This window comes from Enoplosus armatus, chromosome 12 (genome assembly GCF_043641665.1).
Source record: "Enoplosus armatus isolate fEnoArm2 chromosome 12, fEnoArm2.hap1, whole genome shotgun sequence".
Lineage (NCBI taxonomy): Eukaryota > Metazoa > Chordata > Actinopteri > Centrarchiformes > Enoplosidae > Enoplosus > Enoplosus armatus.
Genome location: NC_092191.1, coordinates 13,048,946 through 13,070,018, shown reverse-complemented (window position 1 = coordinate 13,070,018; position 21,073 = coordinate 13,048,946). Strand labels below are relative to the sequence as shown.

The following is a 21,073-nucleotide window of genomic DNA, read 5'->3' as shown; positions in this document are numbered from 1 at the left end:
TATTCAAATCTATCATCTGTCTCTGCCTCATGTCTGAGATACATCACGTAGAGGGGAGTATAGGAGGAGGAGTGTGCATTTGTGTGAGTGTTATACACATTTTTATAGTAGAGCCTCAAGGTCACTGGGACTGATAGGAGCTTTTTTCTTTGACTCCCATGAGTTTGGATGCTTTTAAGTTGAATGGGAGGATTGGAGTCTGTGATGGTATGAGAGGTTAAACAACAGACATCATGTAAGGCCTCATGGTCGGAAGCAGTCACAAGTGCAATACGAACACACACAGACACATGCGCACATGCACACACTCAGTATATACACAGGCGCTGTAACATCTGACACCGCCTCCCTGCTGCTCCCACCGTGTCAGAAGGGGAAGTCCATTCATTTCAGGAAAATGCCTTGTGAATCAGAAAGACTCTGAACCAGGACTGAGGTTTCAGTTTACATGGAGACTGAATGTTAACAGCTTGTGTCCGCCACATCCGAAACCATTCATAAATAATATTTATATTTTATATCCAAAGGCCATGATAAGGTGAACTGGGACCATCGATCATGAAGTGATGTAGGCTCATTGAACCGTAAAAGTAAGAAAAAATCTGACGTTCATTTTAACCACGTAGATGTCAAACGTCTGAAACTTTAGCAGCTAATGTCTTATTCTACACAATGTGCTGCAATCCATCCTGTGGCGCTCTGCCACTCAGTAACAATCACACAACTAGCAGACGTATCAGTTATCACAACCCTTTTAGCATTTCCTGCTCACAAACCAAAACTTGAGCTTCATCCAGAGGCAATCTATCATAGGCATTTATGTTTTCGTATGGACACACACACACACACACACACACACAGTAGAGTCAGAATGGGGAATGCTGTAGGATTCCACTTTTGAGAAAAGTCTGAAAAATATAATCACCTGCAAGTGAAAAAGTGGATATGAGCCAGCCAAGGAGAAAAAGCTGACAATCAAGGTAAGGAAGAAGAAGCATACAGTTACTCTTTTGCAATTTAATTCATATTTTCCAGCATCTAATTTGTGATCAAGTCAAGCGTATTTGAATAACTCTTAATAACACTGTACAATTGCCAAGATTTTCACAATGCTTATATCCTGAAACAATGATAGAAAGCAGGCCTTCAAATAGGAGAAAATAAGTTTAATATCACTGACAGCACATTGCAAAAAGAAGATATTTTTAAGGTTTAAAACAAAATACTGATTTTTATTGGGTCAAATGAATGAATATTTTCCCTCTCAAGCTGCAATGTGGACATATCTTTGGTTTGACCAATTTGATTCAATTAAAGAATATCTGCTATCTTCTAATTCCCATGTTTTTACACTGTGCAATATTGATATGTTTCATAATGATTCATTTTATTTAACAGCATCCGTGCAGCACCACAACTCTCCCAGCACACTTTTTTATAAAACATCTTGCGATGTTGGTTCCCTGTGTTAATTAAAAAAAAAAAAAAGGTTCCCCCGTGTCTTCTAGTCTGATGCCAGAATGGAAGCAATAACGCAGTGAAACCTGAAGGTTCACTTTGTTTAAAACCAGGAAGTTATCAACAAAGAGCCTTCACTGATATTAATTGAATCTGCGTTCCTGTGAGATTGGCCACCGCTGCTCTGGCCTTGACCTTACAGCAGGCTTTCTCGGGCTGACAATATACATGGGTCTCACTCTCTCATACTGTATGTTTATTCTGTAGGCTGACCTGCCTGTAACTCCACCAGAGACAATAGATCCCATTAGACTCAGTGGATGAAATGTTTACTCTTGTGGCAACGATTGCCAGAATCAAGAAATATCAAACTGATTCAACATGACTTGGAAATATAACAATGTGTTTCTTTTTCGATTTCTACTTCCCTACCTTTCATTAATCAGTCACTTACCACTACCGGGCTTTCCTCTTCCTGAAACCCGCTAACATGACATCACCGGGGCAATGGTCACGTCCAATTAGAGCCCGGAGATCGACAGGAGGCCTGAACCCCCTCTAATGGGAAATAGATATTGCAGTTATTACTCTGCAAGGAGGGTAAATTTATTGGGAAATATCACACACCGCCTCGCTAAATGATGGAGACAGAAGCAAATTAGAGCAGGGGTCAATCTGACAGATCCATCAAGCTATGAAAAGACCCTGCCATCATATTCCCAACACGTATTACATATCTGCTTTCTTTAGAGAGCCGGAGCTGTGGGATAACACGCTTTCTTTTTAAGGGAACCTTGAGGCCATTGAGTAAAAGTCAGCCCAACAGAAACAAACCCCATGTAAATCTCAGCAGGATATTGTACTGAATGTGTGTGGGCATATCACATTCTGGTTAAACACCCATGCATGCGTGCACAAAATTATCACATCCCACTGAAGAAATACACTCCGTCCATTCTTTCCATCTCAGAGTTCAAGTTCAAAAACACAAGAAATGTGAAGTGAGGAGGAAGTGACAAATAAGTGCCCTTTGATTTGTTTTACAGTTAAAATACTCAAACTCATTCCCAACTGTTTCGTCTACGTTTTCTGTCAATATTATGAAACCAGCTGCAATTCCCATACCTCAAATAAAACCTTAGATTTCACTTGAATCTTAGAATAATCTGTAAAAAACAAAACAAAAACACAGTGTAGTCTGTCAAGTAGACCAAACATTCCCATCTTTGTTGGACACAGTCAACCACCAAAGGCACAGTCGCTCAGGCCCATTGTGAAATCCGAATAATTAAAGGATTTAGCCAATCAATCTCCCAGTGCAATTTCCTCCATCCTGGCTCCAGCCCAATGGGGTTTAAGGGCAGCCTGTGGAGGTGAAGGTCACGGGCCTATGGGACGTGTTCAGGAAGTAGCAGCACACAGCGCAGCCTGTAATGAATATCATGGGTGTCAGAGTAAACACAACGCCACCAGTCACAGCTCAAATCACACTCTCTCTAGAATATTCTGCATTCCCAGCAAACACTGCACGCTCAGTCACTTCAGTGTGAGCACAGAGCTGCTCGTTTAGTCCTGTCTGTAAAATAACTCCAACTGGAGACTGTATTGTATGAATGGATAAGCAATAACTGACAAAACATTTTTATGGTATTAGAAGAAGGCTTTCATGGAGGCAGTTGTAGTTGGCATGGTAATTGGCATTTGCACAGAAACACAACAACATGAATGTGAACCACAATAAATAATAAGCTATTAGCTATTAGTTGAGGAACATAGTATAACATTGATGTTTCTGCTGGTGAATAACGTGGTCATTGAGCAATGGAGAGACACAGAACAAAGGCTGTATGTCAGACCTGGCAGTGCACATCAATCCTGCAAGTGTTTGAAACTCACACACACACACATATTCCATTTATTTTCCTTAATCACCGATCAGCCCTCCTGTCAAGTGGTTTGAACCGGGCTCAGAGAAAATACTCAGTCAGTGAGATCTTAAGCACAATACCTCTCTATACCTCGCCACGGGCTGTAAAGACAGAAGTGAACCAAAATTGACATCTGAATCAAATTGACATTTGAATCAGATCTCAATTGCACGTGAAATAATACTGCCGTTGTGCTGTGGGGTGGTTTTTCCATCCAAACGTCAGGATGTCACATGAGGTGAAATTGTGAGAAGTCCTCCAGTTTTCATCCTCGGTTTAAAAGAAAACGTCCAATTCTGCCTTCTGAGATTACGTGACCACCTGTGTGTTCAGGAGTCTTCTATCAAAGAGAGAGCCAGAGGAGAAAGAAAACCCCAAAACACAAAACTATTTATTGAGACAAATTCAGAGCAGGAAGGGAAATATTTGGTTAGCTCGGTGGCGAACGGTCGGCGGTGTTGGAGCAGTCCATGGTTGAAGTAGGGGGGAACAGCCGGCCCTTTGTTTGCGGACAGAATGGTGCACTCCGTGGGGTCACTGCAGGAGGCCCAACATCACAGACACAAGCACACACACATTCTCCCTCTCTCACACACATGCACAAACACACACACACACACATGTTTGCCTGCACATGCATGCACACTCACACAAAAACCATAACATTCCTCTGCTTCTATGAATGTTTTATTAACCATGTGAATGGGTCACAGAGTTACACCCCCTAGCATAACTATAGTCTCCATAGTCACACACACAAAAACACACCCTCCTGCTCTTTCTCACACTCACACACCTACCTACAAGGCGGAGTGGATGACATTCACATGGTGGGATTCCTGGTCTTTCATAACCCCCCAACCTGTGTGTCCTTGTTAGGTCACACTGTCTGGATCTCCAGTTGCAGGCAGTCTGTGTTTTACTGGATACTTGTCTCCTGGTATCAGTCTTACTGCTGAAGCAGGGCATTCTTTGCCACAAATAAGCATTAAAGGATTAGTTCACCCAAATCCCCCCAAACATATTTTCTCTAGTGGTATCTAGCCATGCAAATAGTTTTGGTTTCATTTGCTGTCTCTGAGATTTCTGCTTCCACCTCAGTACAATGGAATTTTGTCCGTGGTGATTACAGCATTGAAACATTACATTTTTAAAAATTCAACACCAAAGTGTCTCTCCAGAAACAATTTCCTTTCACTGTATCAAGTAGGAAGCAGAAAGTTTGAGATTTCCAAGTCTCAGAAGTTGGACAAATAAAACTGAAATTAGTTGTATGGCTGGACACCACAAGAGTTGACTAAATTGTTCGACATTTTGGGAAAGAAGTCGTGATTTTACAGGGGGGTTATTTCTTGGCCAGGCCACATTCTCCGCCAGTTGTGAGACCTCATGGTGACGACAAGAAGCCACTTCGCCCTGACAGAAACAGTTACCACCCACAACTTTTACATTTTGTTTTCGTATGCATTAAACAAGATATAGTAGATTAGATTAGACATGATGGGTTAATTGGTACATTTTGAGGAGCAGGTAGGAAGATTTTTTTGTTTGGACTGCACCAGGCTAGCTGTTTCCTCCCTGCTTCCAGTCTTCATGCTAAGCTAAGCTAATTGCCTTGCTGGCTTTAGCTTTATTTTTAGCACACAGATATGAGAGAGGTTTTGATCTTCTCATCTAACTCTCACCAAGAAAGCAAATGGATTTGTCCCATAATGTTTTTTTCATAATTTGGGGGACCTGACACTTGAATGAAATGCAGCCAAGAAAGACAGCGCAACAGAAAACTAAAGCAATGCAGTGATTTCAATATGGCAGCAGTTTTCTCCTGAATGTTTTTGCCTGCTTAACAGGATCCTAAAAGTCTTAAAACAGCCTTTAAACTGACAGTGTCCCTTTCCGCTTAAGTCCCTACAATCCAGAGTGACCTCTTGTACCTTAGAGTGTGACCTGTTATTTAGTCCACCCATAAAATATTCCCGAGGTACACAGGAAAATCACTTAAAGCAGCCGTAAACATCCTGGAGGATACACACCATGAGAACATTTGGCTCAAACTGCCCACTCTTTATTTTTAGGGGCACAAGACATTACCAGTTAGTCCGTCCCCCATATGTGCACAGCGCTGTTCTTTTTGGACAAACCATGACAACGTCAGTCACTGGAGGATGACTGGCCAACAGTCGATCCATACCAAATCCCCTGTGCCCACACACAAACATCCATCAGACCCCCACTGCTGAGCTCTGGAACCAGAAAGTCTCACCCAATGCCATGCAAAGGTGTTAAACCAGGACCATTTCCAGAACCAACCATCAGTCCTTGCACCACACACACGCGGGCATGTTAATTCCTCACACTCCTCCACACCCCCACAGAGAGCAGAACACAACTCCTGTTTGGTTTGGATGGTCCTACGAGGGGACCTCCGTGTTGAACAAACTATAACACACAGCGGCCCTGTAACACAGCCCGAGTAGTCCGATACAACAGGCTTCACAGTGCAGTGCTGCTGCAGAGATCAATGGGCAGTGGCAACTCACATCTCATAAACCCTGGATTATAAAACAATCATTGAAACCATGCAAACACAAATCATATAATATCTTACAAGCCCTGAGTCAGTTTATGTACTATTATATCAGTTATGCAACCATCCACATTGCATCCATCTGGTCATTTCTGTTTCGTGTCTCTTTCAGCTCTATGGTGCACTGATGCATGCTGTGTATCATGGTGGCTGCAGTTTGAGCTGTTCTTTGAAATGTAATTTCTGAATCTAAAGATCACATTGCTGCATGTCCGCACTTGGCCTGAAAGTGTCTATTATGCATCTGATGTGGCCTTATTTATCAAAATGAAAATGTGTGGGATTCTGGTCTCAGTGTGAGCCTGACTACTTCCACATGTGGCTTTGAAGATCCGACAGCAAAATCCAATTTTTGTGCACTTTGACCTGTCACTTAATACACCCGTGCTTCACACAGAAACATTAAAGTCGTACTGAAAGGACACGTGTAACCATAGCCTTAGATTATGCGCCTGGTTGAGATCTCTTGAGAAGCATTTACCAGTGGTTTCCCTGTCCTGCTGTCTTTTTTTTATCTTATTTGATCTGGTGGCAGTGATGCTGTGGTTCTCACAGTCATGATGGAGAGAGGAGCATTATCGTGGATAATGCCCAACATTAATCTCACACTGCCCTACATATTCAGGGTTAGAGGTCAAAGCCATTTCATGTTGTCGTCCTCATGCTTGAACTTGTATTGGGCTGTCTCCTCCCCAGGACTATTTATTATGACCCCAATGCCCTGGTTTCAGATATCACTTTACCTCTCCCTCACTCTCTCCCTACTCACACGTATTGAGTCTGTTCATGTCATTTGTATTCAGAATAAACTCCTGCATTTTGTTGAATAGATCATGACTCAAGCTACTCGGTCTGTGTAAAACACAAAGGTCTCCTTGTTTATTTCCATGTGCTACTTCAGAAAACAGCAACAAGATACTCCCATGTTGTCATAATGACAAGGGTTTTTTAATGGCATGTTAATAACAGAGAGTGACAGTTCATTGTTAGGCAATTATTGTTTGGTTTTAAAATTTTATTACTTCCAAAGAAACAACCGTATATCTTTCAATATCTGTTTGTGTAGCCAGGGGGCTTTGTTTTCCAGAGTAGCCTTTCCCAAATGTCACTCTAAATTCTCACAGCATTTTTCAAAGATGACAATTAACCAAGCGGAAAACGGTATTGCATGTATTCAAACAAATAACCACAACAATTAATCATATTTTGTTGTAACTCAACATGGTATATGAAAAGGCAAAGCATCCATGTGCTTGTGTTCTATGACAAAACCATAGAGCACGCCACCTCAGCCAACTCCTTCACAACACTCCTCCTCTATCATACACACACACACACACACACACTCACACACACACACTTTCAAACACATCTCCAGAATAGTCCAGATTTAAGACCTGTCGCTGCTGTGGAACATAGTGAAAAGGAGTATCCTGTGGGGCCCTTGGGGGCCAGAAAGGTACTATTTAGCTCTGTATGTGTGCTTGTGCATGCGTGTGTGTGTGTGTGTGTGTGTGTGTGTGTGTGTGTGTGTGTGTGTGTGTGTGAGTGTGTGTGTGAGTGTGTTGTGGCAGAGAGTGACCCGAGAGGCCCAGCTAGTTACAGCCTCTCTGCTGGAGACCACCACTTCCACAAAACAAGCATTGTTGGTACAGAGCTCCAGACACCAGAGACACACACTGGAAACAACTCCTGTGTGCACACACACATACAAAAATACATACACACACCAGAGACAAAACTGTACGGAGTTTGAAACCGTCAATCCCAGCAGAGATCATGTTCTGTTTGCCATGAATAAAATCACAGTAAGTCCCTGGAAAGAGTCTCATATCACAGCCACCACAGCTTTTCACTTCAAAACTCTCTCTCACACACACACACACACACGCACACACACACACACACACACACACACACACAACACTGTACAAAATGTGGATCACTGTCTCTAACAATAGCCCTTGGGTGGTTGGTCAGACTATTATTGTAGGTGTTTCTATGCTAATTATGTGTGACTGAAAGCATGTCAGAAGCAGTTACTGGAAATAATGTGGTGAGCTGGAAAATTGTGAGGTGGAATTACTTTGCCTGCAAAGAAAGAAAAAAATTGAATTGAATTTCAACAGTGGTTTTGTCTGACCAGCGCTAAACAAATGAGTACTGCTCTGAGACACTGAGCCAGAGCCACTGGATCAATGTTATTACTCCACCGATGCTAAATAACTTAAGGAAGACATCATCATCATCATCATCAACATCATCATCATCAAAGAGAGAAGGGGGAGTCAGCATCATGACCTCCACTCCTGGCTGCGTGCTCTGCAGAGACCTCGTTGGCTGACAGGAGTATACGTCAGCACCTCTCACCGCTCCAGTATAACCCCCTCAAGCCTCTGGCGGTCACACAGACGCAAGTGTAAAAGTAGCAGCTCTCAACTGTTGCCCGGACTAACCCACTCAGCATCCACGTCCCACACAGTCTGACACGGAGGAGCGAGACGGCTCACCGAGCACGAAGCGGAAAGTGAGAGGAGAGGTGGAACATTTACGCACAGCCTTTTCAGTCTGGATTGTTTTGGCGCGTCTTTAAAGTCCACCTTGGATAGTCTTGGACAACACTTCTCTGCACTGTTTGCCTCTTGGATTTTGATTCTATGTCCATGGCAGCTCTAAGTATGATTTCCTCGCACCTGTTCCTGTTGATGTTAAACTGTTTGCTGGGTGCTGCATCAGTTAGGACCGTGAAAGGGAGCTCTGGGAGCGCACAGGACAGCTTGGACCTGGATCAAGACATGGTGTCCCAGCACATGTCCAGACTGTACGAGAAATACAACAGGGAAAACCGCCTCAGAGAGGGAAACACTGTCAGGAGTTTCAGAGCCAGCCAAGGTGTGTGAGCACATTGATTAACCTGCCATCGATAGGTATCGCCTCCTGCAAATCTAAAGTTCCTTATGGAACAAAAAAGGATAAAAAATAGCCTTGTGTTTCATTAGTGCACCAGTGATCCGACGCGAAAAGCAAAAAATAAAAATCAGAAGCAGTCAGAAAGCTCCACTGATCCTCTCCGTGGATGGTTATTAAAAGTGCACGCGCTCAGTGGGGCTGCATGGCTCGGCCAGACGCTTTAAATAGGTGGGATTGTTATGGAACAGTCTGAGAATGCCTTTAAATGATTTTGGGACGCTGCGGGCACACTGTGTTTGTGGCAGCAGCTGTGCCCCTTCTGATCAATCACCGCAGACAGACGCGCAATATGCGCAAGAATGCATGCGATTCCGTGCGAGCAATGCGCCGCTTCAATACAGTAAAACCTTCGTTAAGCGCTGCAAAAGGGTCATCGTCGTGGCTTCGACGTTCCTGTTGTGGCTACAGGACATGTGTGACTCCACGTCCTGGAGTCAAGGGGGCTTAAAGCACAGTCGTTCCTCTCTGCCTGATGCTGTTTTTATAAACGCAACTCATAGACATTTATATCCCACACAGTTCTCAGATGGCATATCATAACACGTGTGTATTTTTACTGCAGAGGCTGAGTGTAATCCAAGGAGAGATGTAAGAGAGTTTTCACAACAATGTAAGATCTGTTAAAACAGTTGATTATGTCTTGGTGTCTGGGCAGACAGTGCTGGCTGTATTAGGCTTAAGGGGAAGCTTTAAGAGAAACTGAGGTAAGCATTTCCATATGCAGGCTGAATCCGAGGTAATGTATATCTCTTGAGTCAGTCCATACTTCCGCTGAACTCTTACACAATGAACAATAACTCTGCTGTTGAAGTTAATGTTCATCATGAATATGTAGCTCCCTGCTCACCCCCCCCCCCCTCCACCCCTGCCAGCCAGATCCCCAGAGTCTGGTTCCTCTTAAGGGCACCTTCTGCACTCCTACCAAGGCATGCAGCCGCGTACCAGCCACACAGCTCAGCCATGTAACACAGAACAAGCTAAGGTGTTTAATAGTGCCACTTCTTAAGATTTTAACTACAGCAGGAGTTCTTTTGGTGCAAGCTGATACCTTTATTCCAAATCCCTTTCCTTTCACTCTTTCATGCAGGACTTTATAATCAAACTGTTTGTTCCTTTTTCCAAATTTACTGATCAACAGTTAAAGCTCAAAAGTGTAAATTCAAATAAGGTTAAATTCCTGGTTACCAGTGCCTATATTGGCAAACACTTATATAACCATGCCAAACATTTTAGCCCATCAGTATGAACCTGTCAAAAAACAAGAACAATGGAACACAAAACTTCTAAATTGTTTCTGTGTGGGTTAATTTGTTAAGTGGCAAATCTTTTAGGATACATTTTGGTTTTGCAAACATCATTCTGTGGATAAAAAAATGTTTCATTGTCAGGTTGTTCACCTGACTGACTGACACTGACTGATTGATTGTCTTTGCAGACTCTTCTGACCACAGGACGGTGTACAGACTAAACCTGACAACCCTCCAGGACTCAGAGGTCATTCTCTCTGCCACATTCCACTTCCTGCTCGATCGGCGACCTCATCAAAAACCCTGGTTCTGTAAACGCTTCAAAAGCCCATCCTGTCGTTCCTCTGCCGTCCACCCTTCTCCGTCCATCAGCCTGCTCCTTCGCTCTGTCTCCTCTGGGTCAGAGGTCAGATCTGGGTCAATGGGGTCATTTCTAGGCAATGTGACCTTCCACCCCCACAGGAGAGGGGTGTGGCAGATGAAAGATGTGACCCAGGTCATAAAGGAGGCACGGGACAAGGGTCATCTCCTGGTGTCAGTGGAGTTGAACTTTGGGCAGCAATACCAGAGGAAACCAGAGCAGGCGCTGTCTGCTGGCAGCCTGCCCTACCTGTTACTGTATGCTAATGACCAAGCCTTGGCAGAGTCCAACAGTGTGGCTGCAAGCCTTCAGAGATATGACCCCTTCAGCGAGGGAGGAGAGTCCTCACATTCCTCACAGCTCCTGCACAGACCAAACTCCTCACCAGAGTCCAAAGGACGCGTGAGAAGGGAAGCAACTCTGCTCTCTGACCCCATTCAGAACAATGAGCTGCCCGAGGTGGACTACAGGCCTGATGGGTACAGGAAGGATGACCTTTGGGAGAGCACTTGGTACCTGGCACTCAAACCTAAGCCTAAATCAGGAAAGAAGGAGAAGAAGAGAAAGAGCCAGGAGGAGGAAGGAGCAGAGCAAGGTAGAGGAGCACATGATACAGAAGAAGCTCGAGTTCTCAAAGAAGGAGAAGGAACGTCACAGGGGCTCAAACGTGATGACTCAACTGTGAGAAAACTCAAAGACAGTCTGACGATCAGTGACGGACAAAAGCATGAGCGGAGAAATGAGGGAAAGGATGGAAAAAAGCACAAGGGGAGCGCAAACTCTCAGTCACCTGTTCTGAGTTTTGATGAGCAAACGATGCGCAAGGCCAGGAGAAGGCAGTGGGGCGAAACCCAACACAGAGGCTGCTCCAGGAGGAACCTCAGAGTGGATTTTGCAGACATTGGCTGGAGCGAGTGGGTCATTGCACCCACGGCATTTGATGCCTACTACTGTGCTGGTACATGTGGATTTCCCATGCCCAAGGTAGGAGCACAAACATCCAAGTCACTCCACATCATCTCATTTGTTGTTGTTCTTTTACCTATTATTGATTTTCCCCTTTGCACACCTCTCTTCCTCTCAAACTCTCACAGGTGGCGAGGCCATCTAACCACGCCACCATCCAGAGCATAGTCCGAGCCGTTGGGATCATTCCCGGAGTTCCTGAGCCCTGCTGCGTCCCAGAAAAAATGAGTCCTCTGGCCGTGCTCTACCAGGACGAATCCAGGAACCCAGTGCTCAAAGTGTACCCCAATATGTCCGTCCAGTCCTGCTCCTGCAGATAGGAAGGGGAGGGCAATGGGGGCAGAGGACAAAACAGGGTGGATGTGTAGAGAAACAGAAAACAGGACTAATGGAGACAGAACCATACCTCTGTTTGTTAAGTGGTTTCTTGATACTGAGAAACAAAGTCACTTTGGCCGCCGTTATTCCTTGAGGAACGTAGGCTGTAGAGAAATCACTTCCATCTCTTCGGTCCTGCGGCAGCAGACATGAAGAGACACATTGTCTGGCGTCTACCTTAGCAAGAGGAACAGAGTCACACATGTAAAGTCAGGGCTCCACATGTCCAAGAAGCCCAGTTGTTTTGATTCAGTGTTTGAGATAATATTGAGGATTTCATGGACGGGAGCGTTTAAGGGATGTTTTCATTTTATCTCAGAATGTACTTGCTTTTCAAACAGCTCATAGTGAGTTTGTGTTCATGTTTTCTTTGGACACAAAGGCTATAAATACAAGACTATACCAATGTGTCATCGGGCAGCTTACACAGACACATACAGATGACAGAGATTATGAAACGTATTTCTACATTTTTGCTGTTCTTACTTTTAAGCTAATCCCATGCCACATTGTACATACATGCAACGTTAATTTGTTTGCAAGACAGGAAGGTTATTGTACATTCTTGCTCTGTATATCTTAAAAAGGAAATATCCAATGGATTGTAGAGCGCATCTGGAATTCATTTACACCCAGCCAACCCCCTCATAACACTTCAAGAATGTTATAATGAAACCAGAAATATTTTTCTATTTTGAATGTGAAACTTGGTTAAAAATAATTTGTCATGGTTATTAGGTTATGTATTACTATATTTTAGTTGAGATGGTGTTTTGTACATGTGTATTGTTTAAATTATGAAAAGGTAGCCTTCTATAAATTAGAATAAAAAAGTAATTTAATCCAATGCTCTTGCTGGAATATTATTGTTTCATACCTTTGTGTTATTCTTGTTCATTACTGCGTTTGATTCTTGGGGGGAACTTTTTTGTCCAAACAAACCTAAAAGGGCACCACTGTTCCAAAATAGCTTAGTACAAAAGCAGGAAGGTTCCACTCAAAGATAGCCCACATTCCCCTAAAGCCTCTTGAACCCATTATTAGCCCACACCAAAGGCTCAGACGTCTGTTGTCCAGCAAATAATGTGACTGATGCAGTTGCCGTGGGTTAATGGTTGATGGAGGAAGCAGACACGCACCTATTAGGACGTCAGCCACTTGAGCTTCAAAACATGGTGCACTTCCCCTTTTCTACCCCCTTCCCCCCCAAAAGCACCACATTTCTAAGTGCAGGATGTTCTCCTCAATAGCCTTTTCTCTTAAACACATGGTTGCAGAGGATCTCAATTCCCCACTTTAACTCAACTGCTTGTCACTTTTATTCACAGGAGGAAGAGAAGGCGGCCCATGCGATGCCAAAACAGTGTGTCAAACTGACATTGAAATGACTGAGCAAACCTTTTGATTATTAACCCATCACTCTGTGGCTGTTTTGACATGAGCCTGAAAAAGTTGGCACAGAACACCACATGTGTTTGCAACAACAGATTGCTCTGAAGTTTGCCAAAACTGGACAGTCACTTTGTCTCAAAGACAGAGACATTCAATAACCGGGGGGGAGATTAACTAAATATTGAGTCCTTATACTGTTTATTGCAGTTGAGAATAATGCTGTAAGTTTTTTGGCTTGCGTACATGCAATTGTGCACGGAGAGCTAAAAAAAGGAGCAGTCAGTCACCTGTTATCACCTTTGCCACCCCTCCTGTCTGCATTGCTTTGTCCATTAGACTATAAAAAGTATTCACCCTCTTTGGAACTCATCATGATTTATTGTCTTACAGCAATAAATCAAAGGGGATTTTTAATGTGGCTTTTTGTGACTGATCAACAGAGGAAGACCCTTTAATGTCAAAGTGAAAACAGATCTCTACAAATATGATATTGACAGATGATCTCCATTTAACTCATTATGCGACTTCTAAAACCAGCTGGCTGCACCAGACAGTGATGATTTGGGTGTTTGTTTATTAAAGGGGTTGAATACTTTTGCAAACATGTATTTTGTATTTTATAATTGTAATAAATTTTGATCACTGTGTAGCGATCACTTTGTTCTCACTTTGACGTAAAAGGTTCTTTTTCTGTTGATCAGTGTCAAAAAAGGCACATGAAATCCCCTTTGATTCAACGTTGTAAGACAATAAAACATGGAAACTTCCAAGGAGGGTGAATACTTTGTATATTAAACCAGCAAATAAAATATAAAAAGGGAAATCTCATCATTTTAGCTTTGTACTAAAAAATGTGATAAACCCTGTTTTACTATTTGCTACTAGAATAGTTGAATTGACTGGCTGTTTTGCAGAAGGAAGAGTATATGAGAGACCGTGTGGCCTGCTGCTGAGTCTCCACTGACAAAGTGTGCTGCTGTGACATGTGGTGATGAGATGATAAGCAGTATCACAATCCTAAAGAGATTATCTTTAATCCATATTTGAGGATGAAGGAGAGAGGCAGACGAGAGGGGAGAGAAATGTCTGAAATGCATGATTCAGTTTTCTCCATTTTGAGCGAGTGGAAATGTTCAAAATGTGAAACAACAACAAACCTTTTTTACAAATGCACCCTTCATGGGGTCTAACCTCCATTTAAATTAGGATGATGACTGTAATTAGGGTTATTATAAATCATGTTTACATTAATAGATGTTTTAGCTTCAAAGTAGGCTGGCCCAATTGTAATGAACACATCCAGGTTCATTTTTTTCCTCATTTCCTGACTGATCCCTTTTACAGTCCGGAGCCACAGTGTGCTATTACAAAGTGAACCCCATGTCAACCGCAATCACAGTCACAGGAGAGTACTTACAGTGGTCAATTCCAGCCGAGAAAACCGCAGTAGTCTAGGCTCGTGTTTAGAGCCCGGTACACCTAAAAGCCAAAACCAAACGAGGCAAGCAGGGAACCAAGAACAATATTTGTTTTTCCACATGATGACTGTTCAATTAAAGGCGAGCAATACAGCCATTATTAGACAACAGAGGATTTTCTGTGTCCGGGCTGAAATAGCTCTTTCCTCACATGGTGACTGAGCTCAGAGAACTAATAGTTCTGTTCATTAGGACATAGCTTTAATAGAGTGACGGTGTGCCTCTTAATCACCCATTTAATCATGTGGGCCGCTGGGTATTTTATTTAAATATCTTATTTTTCCTTTTAAAGTGAAAAAATATATAATATTACCCGTTTCCAAATAACTCTTAGAGCTTATATTCAGCCAAGAAGTCCATTTTAGTCTGAAAACAAAAAAATATTTGGGCTGCCGAAAGATAAATGAGGCTTTAAAACTCAATGAAAGATTATGAAAATGTTGCAGTGTATTATAGCCAAATGTTTGTAGGGTGTTGTGTGTGCAGTCCTGTGTAGGTTTCAGTCCCAGTCCCAAAACATGTGAATAATGATGTCCAACTGATCTTCATCACAAGCAAAACATCCATGAAAGAAATCTGTTATGTTTCCAGAAAAGTATTAATGGACTCCCTGAAGGAACCCTCTGATAGTCTAATCAGTGTGTGCTACAAAGAGACTGGAACTCAAATAAAAGTAGATAACAGCAGTGTGGGCGGGTTTACATCCCTGCTTACATTACAGAGAGACTGAACAGGGTCGAGGCTTGACTTTCCCATGAACTTCATGCCTTCTTCCCGCCTCATTTACCTGCAACAGAGACGGCTATTTATGTCCATCTGTCCGCAGCCTGACCTGAATTGGACGTACTAGTGGTGGAGGAAACACAAAATCACGAATTCAAAGCAGTGGGCTCCATTATGTGGACTCCATCCAGGACTGCAGATGAATGACAACCGTGAAACTTTTAAAACTGGAACTTGACTTCAATTTTGAGTGGCAGCCTGGAAATCAACCTCCCATTGTTTCAAATAGCACGCTGAAATGTTGGGTGAAACCTCTCAAATGACATACAGGTATTGACGCATCTATTAAACAACAACATTTGTGTCTCATATTGTCAAGTAGTGCATGAGAGCAGAGAACAAAAAGGTTTCCTCCCATTGGTTCATGCACTATTCTTTCTGTATAAATGACACAGTCCTGGTTTCATTCAGGACAGTCTAATCACGAAGCAAGCATATTAGATAGATATTCTTTATACTGAATAATCGAGAGAAAGGTTGGTCTCAGTCGCCGCCTATTGGAACAGACAAAAACTGACACCCTTTCTGATGAACACGCTGGTGGAAGAAAACACTCGACACTGTTTCATTTTCAGAATTTTAGATTTCAAAACGAATGTGCAAACACACTCACTCCACGTCTCTTGTACAAATCAGAGTAGAGAAAAGCTGACAAATAAGACGATATTTATGACAATCATGGGCTGTCCTCTCAGTCTTTCTTCCCTCCTGAGTTCCGTAAGGCACAAAATAATCATCAACCTAACACACAGGGCTAAAGGACAGACAACAAACTGCAGTGAGATCAGCTTACACGCACCTCTATCGTCATCTAGTGGACAGGCTGTGGTGGCCATGTGTGTCCGTTTCTGCTATTTTCATTACAGCTACCTACATTCACTGTTACATCAAAGTCTCGCGTGAATCTGTTAAATATGAGCATCGTTTAGGAAATAAATAGTTCGTTTTTTTTGTCCCTTCTTGTCTCAGTTATGAGAGGTCATGTGTCTGGACAGGTGGTGCCGCTCTCGGAAGTATTCGTGGCAGATCGGGCAGGTGAGTTTCTCCTCCCTCCTCCTCCTCACCTGGGACTCCGCCGCGAACTCCTTCTTGTGGTGAGAGCGCATGTGGAAAACGAGGTCGGAGGTCATGCGGAAGGACAGGTTGCATTTGGCGCACCAGTTCTGCACCGACACGCCGAACGAGGTGAAAGTTGGCGGAAGGATCGTGAGGGAAGATGTTGTCTGCAGCTGCACGCCAATGTTCCTGGACCAGTGCTCCGGTGCGTAATGGAAAGCATTGTTTATTGCAACCGGGGAGGGCACAGTCTGTAAGTCACCGCTCAGGATGGAGGAGGCCATCAGATTGTTGTATCCCATGACAGTCGTGGAGGGAAAGGCATCAGTCATCTCCTCTAGGCGGCTAGAGGGGGCTGTTGAAGCGCTGCTGAGATGCGCCTGGGGGTCAGTAGGAGACGTTAATTTACTCGGCTTACAGAAAGCGCTTTTCTGCTCGCCCCGACTCTTGGAAAGGACCAAAGAAAATGCGCTGCTGCTGCTTGAGCGCACACCAGAGCTCTCACCTGTCTCCGACCGTGCGTCCATCGCTCGGTCGTGCGTAAAGGTCCCTTTGGCTTCCCCAGCTTGAGCAAAAGCGTCATTCTTACATCCCAAATGATCCGGTTTGATCTTATCAGCTTTCAGTTGTTTCCCCGCAGAGGAAGACGCGTCTCCTGCTGCCTGGTCGTAGCCCTTACTCAGCTGTGTAATATTGTCATCGTTTGAAATATTCGTCTTTTCTAACAGGACCGTTTTCCGCCCTTTGGGGTAAAGAGTTTCCTCGTATTTCCTTCTCTTGGGGAAAATCTCTGCGTCTTCGTTGCTGCCGGATTTTTTGTGCTCCAAATCTCTGGCGATGTTGTGGAAATCTGTCACTCGATGTTGCCTCTTAAATTCCACATGCTTGTGCTCGTAGACCTCGCGGCTCCAGGTGTCACTCTTTACCTGAGTGCACAGGAATCTGCAGTGAGCCAGGAAAGGATTCTCATTCTTGAAGACCTGGTTACATCTTCCACATCTGAACTCTGAAAGAGACAAAAAAACACACACGGTGTGACTACTATGTACAGATGCATCCCTACACAACATATACATGTGTATTTTGGAGTGAAATACAATTTCATTTGATTGTACGTCCTCGCAGAAGTTTAATTACAATTGAATAGAAGATGCCGTAGAGGGGTTTTAGAATTAAAGCCCGTGTGTAGCGGCACAGAAGCCCTGCCAGCATCCCGACCTCGCACTCCGCATTACAGAGCTCTGCCTCACCTTCACTCGACCCTCTGGTCGTGTCCGCGAAGCCCAGTAGGTGAGACAGCTCCTGGTCGTACCACACCAGCAGCTCTTCCTCCTCCCGGATGTCCCGGATGGTCCGCACATACAGCTGACCCGCTTTCAGGAAGGCCTCTGTGTTCTGCTCCTCTCCATTGCGCGCAGCCTGAACGAGCCGCAGCCAGGACAGCACCAGCGCAGAGTTACGCATGGCCTCGGGGTCCACCTGTTGACAGGAGTCATCGACATTTTACTCGAACACCCGAAAATAACCAAAAGTTGAGTTGTTAATGGTGGCTCTTTTAATCTTTTTAATTATTTAATCCACGTTTTTTGTCTTTGATATAACAGCCGACCCAAGACAGCAGCTTAAACATATAGTCACATAAAATAAAGAATAAGGTACCGAAAATGTGTAAATAAAAATAACGAATAAAACAAATGGTGTCCAAAACACAATGGTCGTGCAGTCACCAGGCCTCTGGCTCAGCCCGGGTAACTAAAGCTGTGTCGAGATGCCATGTCTTTCAAGTTCAAATGTCCATGTTGCACAACTCACCCTGAACACGTAGGACTTCGCTCTCTTGTCGCAGGATTTCTGCGCTATGAAGGCGATGGTGTCGTAGAAAGTGTTTTGGAGCACACATGGACCAAAGCACGTGCCTGCAGGGATGCTGCGCGTAACGACCACACTGGTGTAGAGATCCGCTGGATGCTGGAGGAATTTACTGTCACCGGTCCAGATGGACCGAGGCAGGAGAGAGTGATCCATCGTTAAACTGTAATGAAATACAACGGTTATTAGTTAAAGAGCAGGTAAACAGTATAGGTTTTAAACGGTTTAGAGTTATATTATATCAAATTGAAGGTAAAACGACGAGGCCATCTTAATCTTTAATAGAATTAGACTGTAACTATTATCCAAATATTCTGTAGCCTATACTTTATACTGTGAACTTTTCCACATTGCCTGGTCAATATTTTGCACATCCCTGCACAGCTTTTTCATTTAAAAAATGATTTTTTTTTTTACAATAGTTTTTTCAATTTTATATTTTATATTTATGCTGCTTGACTTGCTTTGTCTTTCTTTATATTTTCTACTTACTATGTTTATTGTTATGCACCAATATATCAAAGCAAATTCCTTGTATGTGAAAACCTGGCAATAATCCTGATTCTGATTCTGAACTAATACACATTTTTATTATTTGTTTTAGTAAAATATAGAGTGAATAATTTGGCTCTTTGAAATAAAGGTTTTAGTGGTCTGGCGTGTCGTTAGCCGATTTGGATTCAGGAGCTCTAAACCCATCCTGCATCGTCTTGAACGCAATATTGAAAAAAATAATTTGTGCCACAGTATTTTATAGGTTTTCAGCTAAAATTACGCGTCCCAGCTGTGAAGCAGGCGCAGCCGGTGTCGAGGCAAAATGATTTCTAACGTCCTTTGTCTCAGTTTTTCAGTCGGTTTCTCCTTTTGTCTCCCCATCTGCCGTAGCGCCCAACTGCCTCCTCCGTGCGCAGGATAACTTCAGTATGTTTATGAACATTATTAATGCTACAGATAGAGAGATGACGTGGCTGTTGATTTCTCCGCCAATAAAAAGTATCGGATCTGAAGGGTTTTATCTTTACAAATGTTGACAGTTGCTCGCGAAGCATCGTAACAGAATGATCTGGTGCCAACCTGAGAATGCCAGTCCTCTTAGTAAAATAATAATGACGTTTGAGAGAAAAACAACCGCGTATCCCGGTGAAGAAAACAGAGCAGAAGTGCATTATTCGCGCTGCATGTGGACTCACCCGCCGGACATCGAGCAGGATGCTTGTGCCGTGTGGCCGCAGGTTGCAGCAGGTGCAGAGGACCTCGGTAACGATGCCCTCTCGTTTCTTGGCGACGAGTAGTTACTTATCCGGCTGAATCTTCCTCCGTACTGTCGCCCCCTCTCCTCTCCCACTCCCACTTATCCCCTTCAGAGAGCGCGCTGGAGCGTGGCGCATTGATGTAAACACGTGCGCGCTCACACACACGCGCGCACACGCCTAGAATTGAGTCCCCTGGCAAATCCTCCCTTTCCTGATTTACAGTCCTGTCAAAGCAGAAGAGGGAGATGGGCGCGAGTCAGGAAAGACAGTGATCATTTGGCTTAATGCTCATTATGGGGTGTTTGTAATGTGGATGTTCGTCCAGTAGTACAGCATGCAGCTGACTGACGTGGCCATACCGCGCACCACGTATGAACAAAAGTAACATTTTCACCTTTTAGACAACGTGAAACGTTTAAATTGTACAATTTGAGTCCGTCAGTCTATAAAAGCAAGAGCTTAGAGGAGCACGGCCTGCGGAACAAGACCCCACACACGCCTCTGCCAGCCTGCAATAAAGAACATGGAGCTCTGCTGACATCTTATTGTCTGTCATGGGTTGGAAATGAAAGTCACTCCACTAATTGTACTTTGCGCAACAGACATTCAGACTATATGGTCTGTACACGCTATGTGGGATTCAGAGACAGTTTTTGGTCCCGTTTCTGGGAACAATAAGTCCAGATACACGAGAATTACACAAGTGGTGGAAATTGTCCTGGCTAATGTGGGCGATGGAGAATTGCAAAATTGGCCACCAGTACATGATATGATGCAGGGTGGTCTGGGTTTGCCACCGGGCAAATGCATTATTCATAAACTAAATGTTTCTGTCTAATGAGCATTTAATGGATTATTCTGCATCATAAGCTTTGGTTTGGGGAAATGTCCTGGTGGTTATCGAGCCAACTTTCTATAATGAGAAAGCGGGAACACATAAAAGCCTCCAGCCGTCTGGTTAAAGTACAGCTACACTATAGGCTGAACATATTCTGTTCAATGTTAGATAACATTTCCTCGGATTTTAGTAGCTTATCACATTATTCTGTGCTGGGGAGTTTGATGAAAATCTCAGGAGGACTTTGAAAACGTCTCAGCATCACATCCTTTCATGGGTCGATTTGCATTCAGGCCCATAATGGAGAATGGATGGCGAAATGCCTGAGACAGTGGATGGAAGTTTTTTAAGAACACAAATTCCGAGGCACAAAAAATGATCAACTTATTGATTATTCAAAACACGGTGCAAAAGATGGATTTACTGAATAGGACATTTGATTTTACAAATTCTAAATAATCTTATAATGCAAAAAAAATAATAATAAAAAAAAAAATATATATATATAG

General features: G+C 43.5%; 2 protein-coding genes across 2 annotated transcripts; one reads left to right on the top strand and one right to left on the bottom strand.

The window, feature by feature from the left end:
* The first annotated feature begins 8,636 nt into the window (after positions 1-8,636).
* On the top strand, positions 8,637-11,837 carry gdf10a (growth differentiation factor 10a). The gene is made up of 3 exons (XM_070916145.1): positions 8,637-8,865; positions 10,379-11,535; positions 11,646-11,837. Exons 1-3 carry the CDS (start codon positions 8,637-8,639, stop codon positions 11,835-11,837), a joined length of 1,578 nt encoding a protein of 525 aa, XP_070772246.1.
* Positions 11,838-16,513: 4,676 nt separating this feature from the next.
* On the bottom strand, positions 16,514-19,933 carry znf488 (zinc finger protein 488). The gene is given in 5 exon segments (XM_070916647.1): positions 16,514-17,610; positions 17,855-18,083; positions 18,417-18,636; positions 19,664-19,803; positions 19,805-19,933. Coding segments are annotated over 5 exon segments (1,743 nt in total). The 5' UTR covers positions 19,862-19,933.
* Between the last annotated feature and the right edge of the window lie 1,140 nt (positions 19,934-21,073).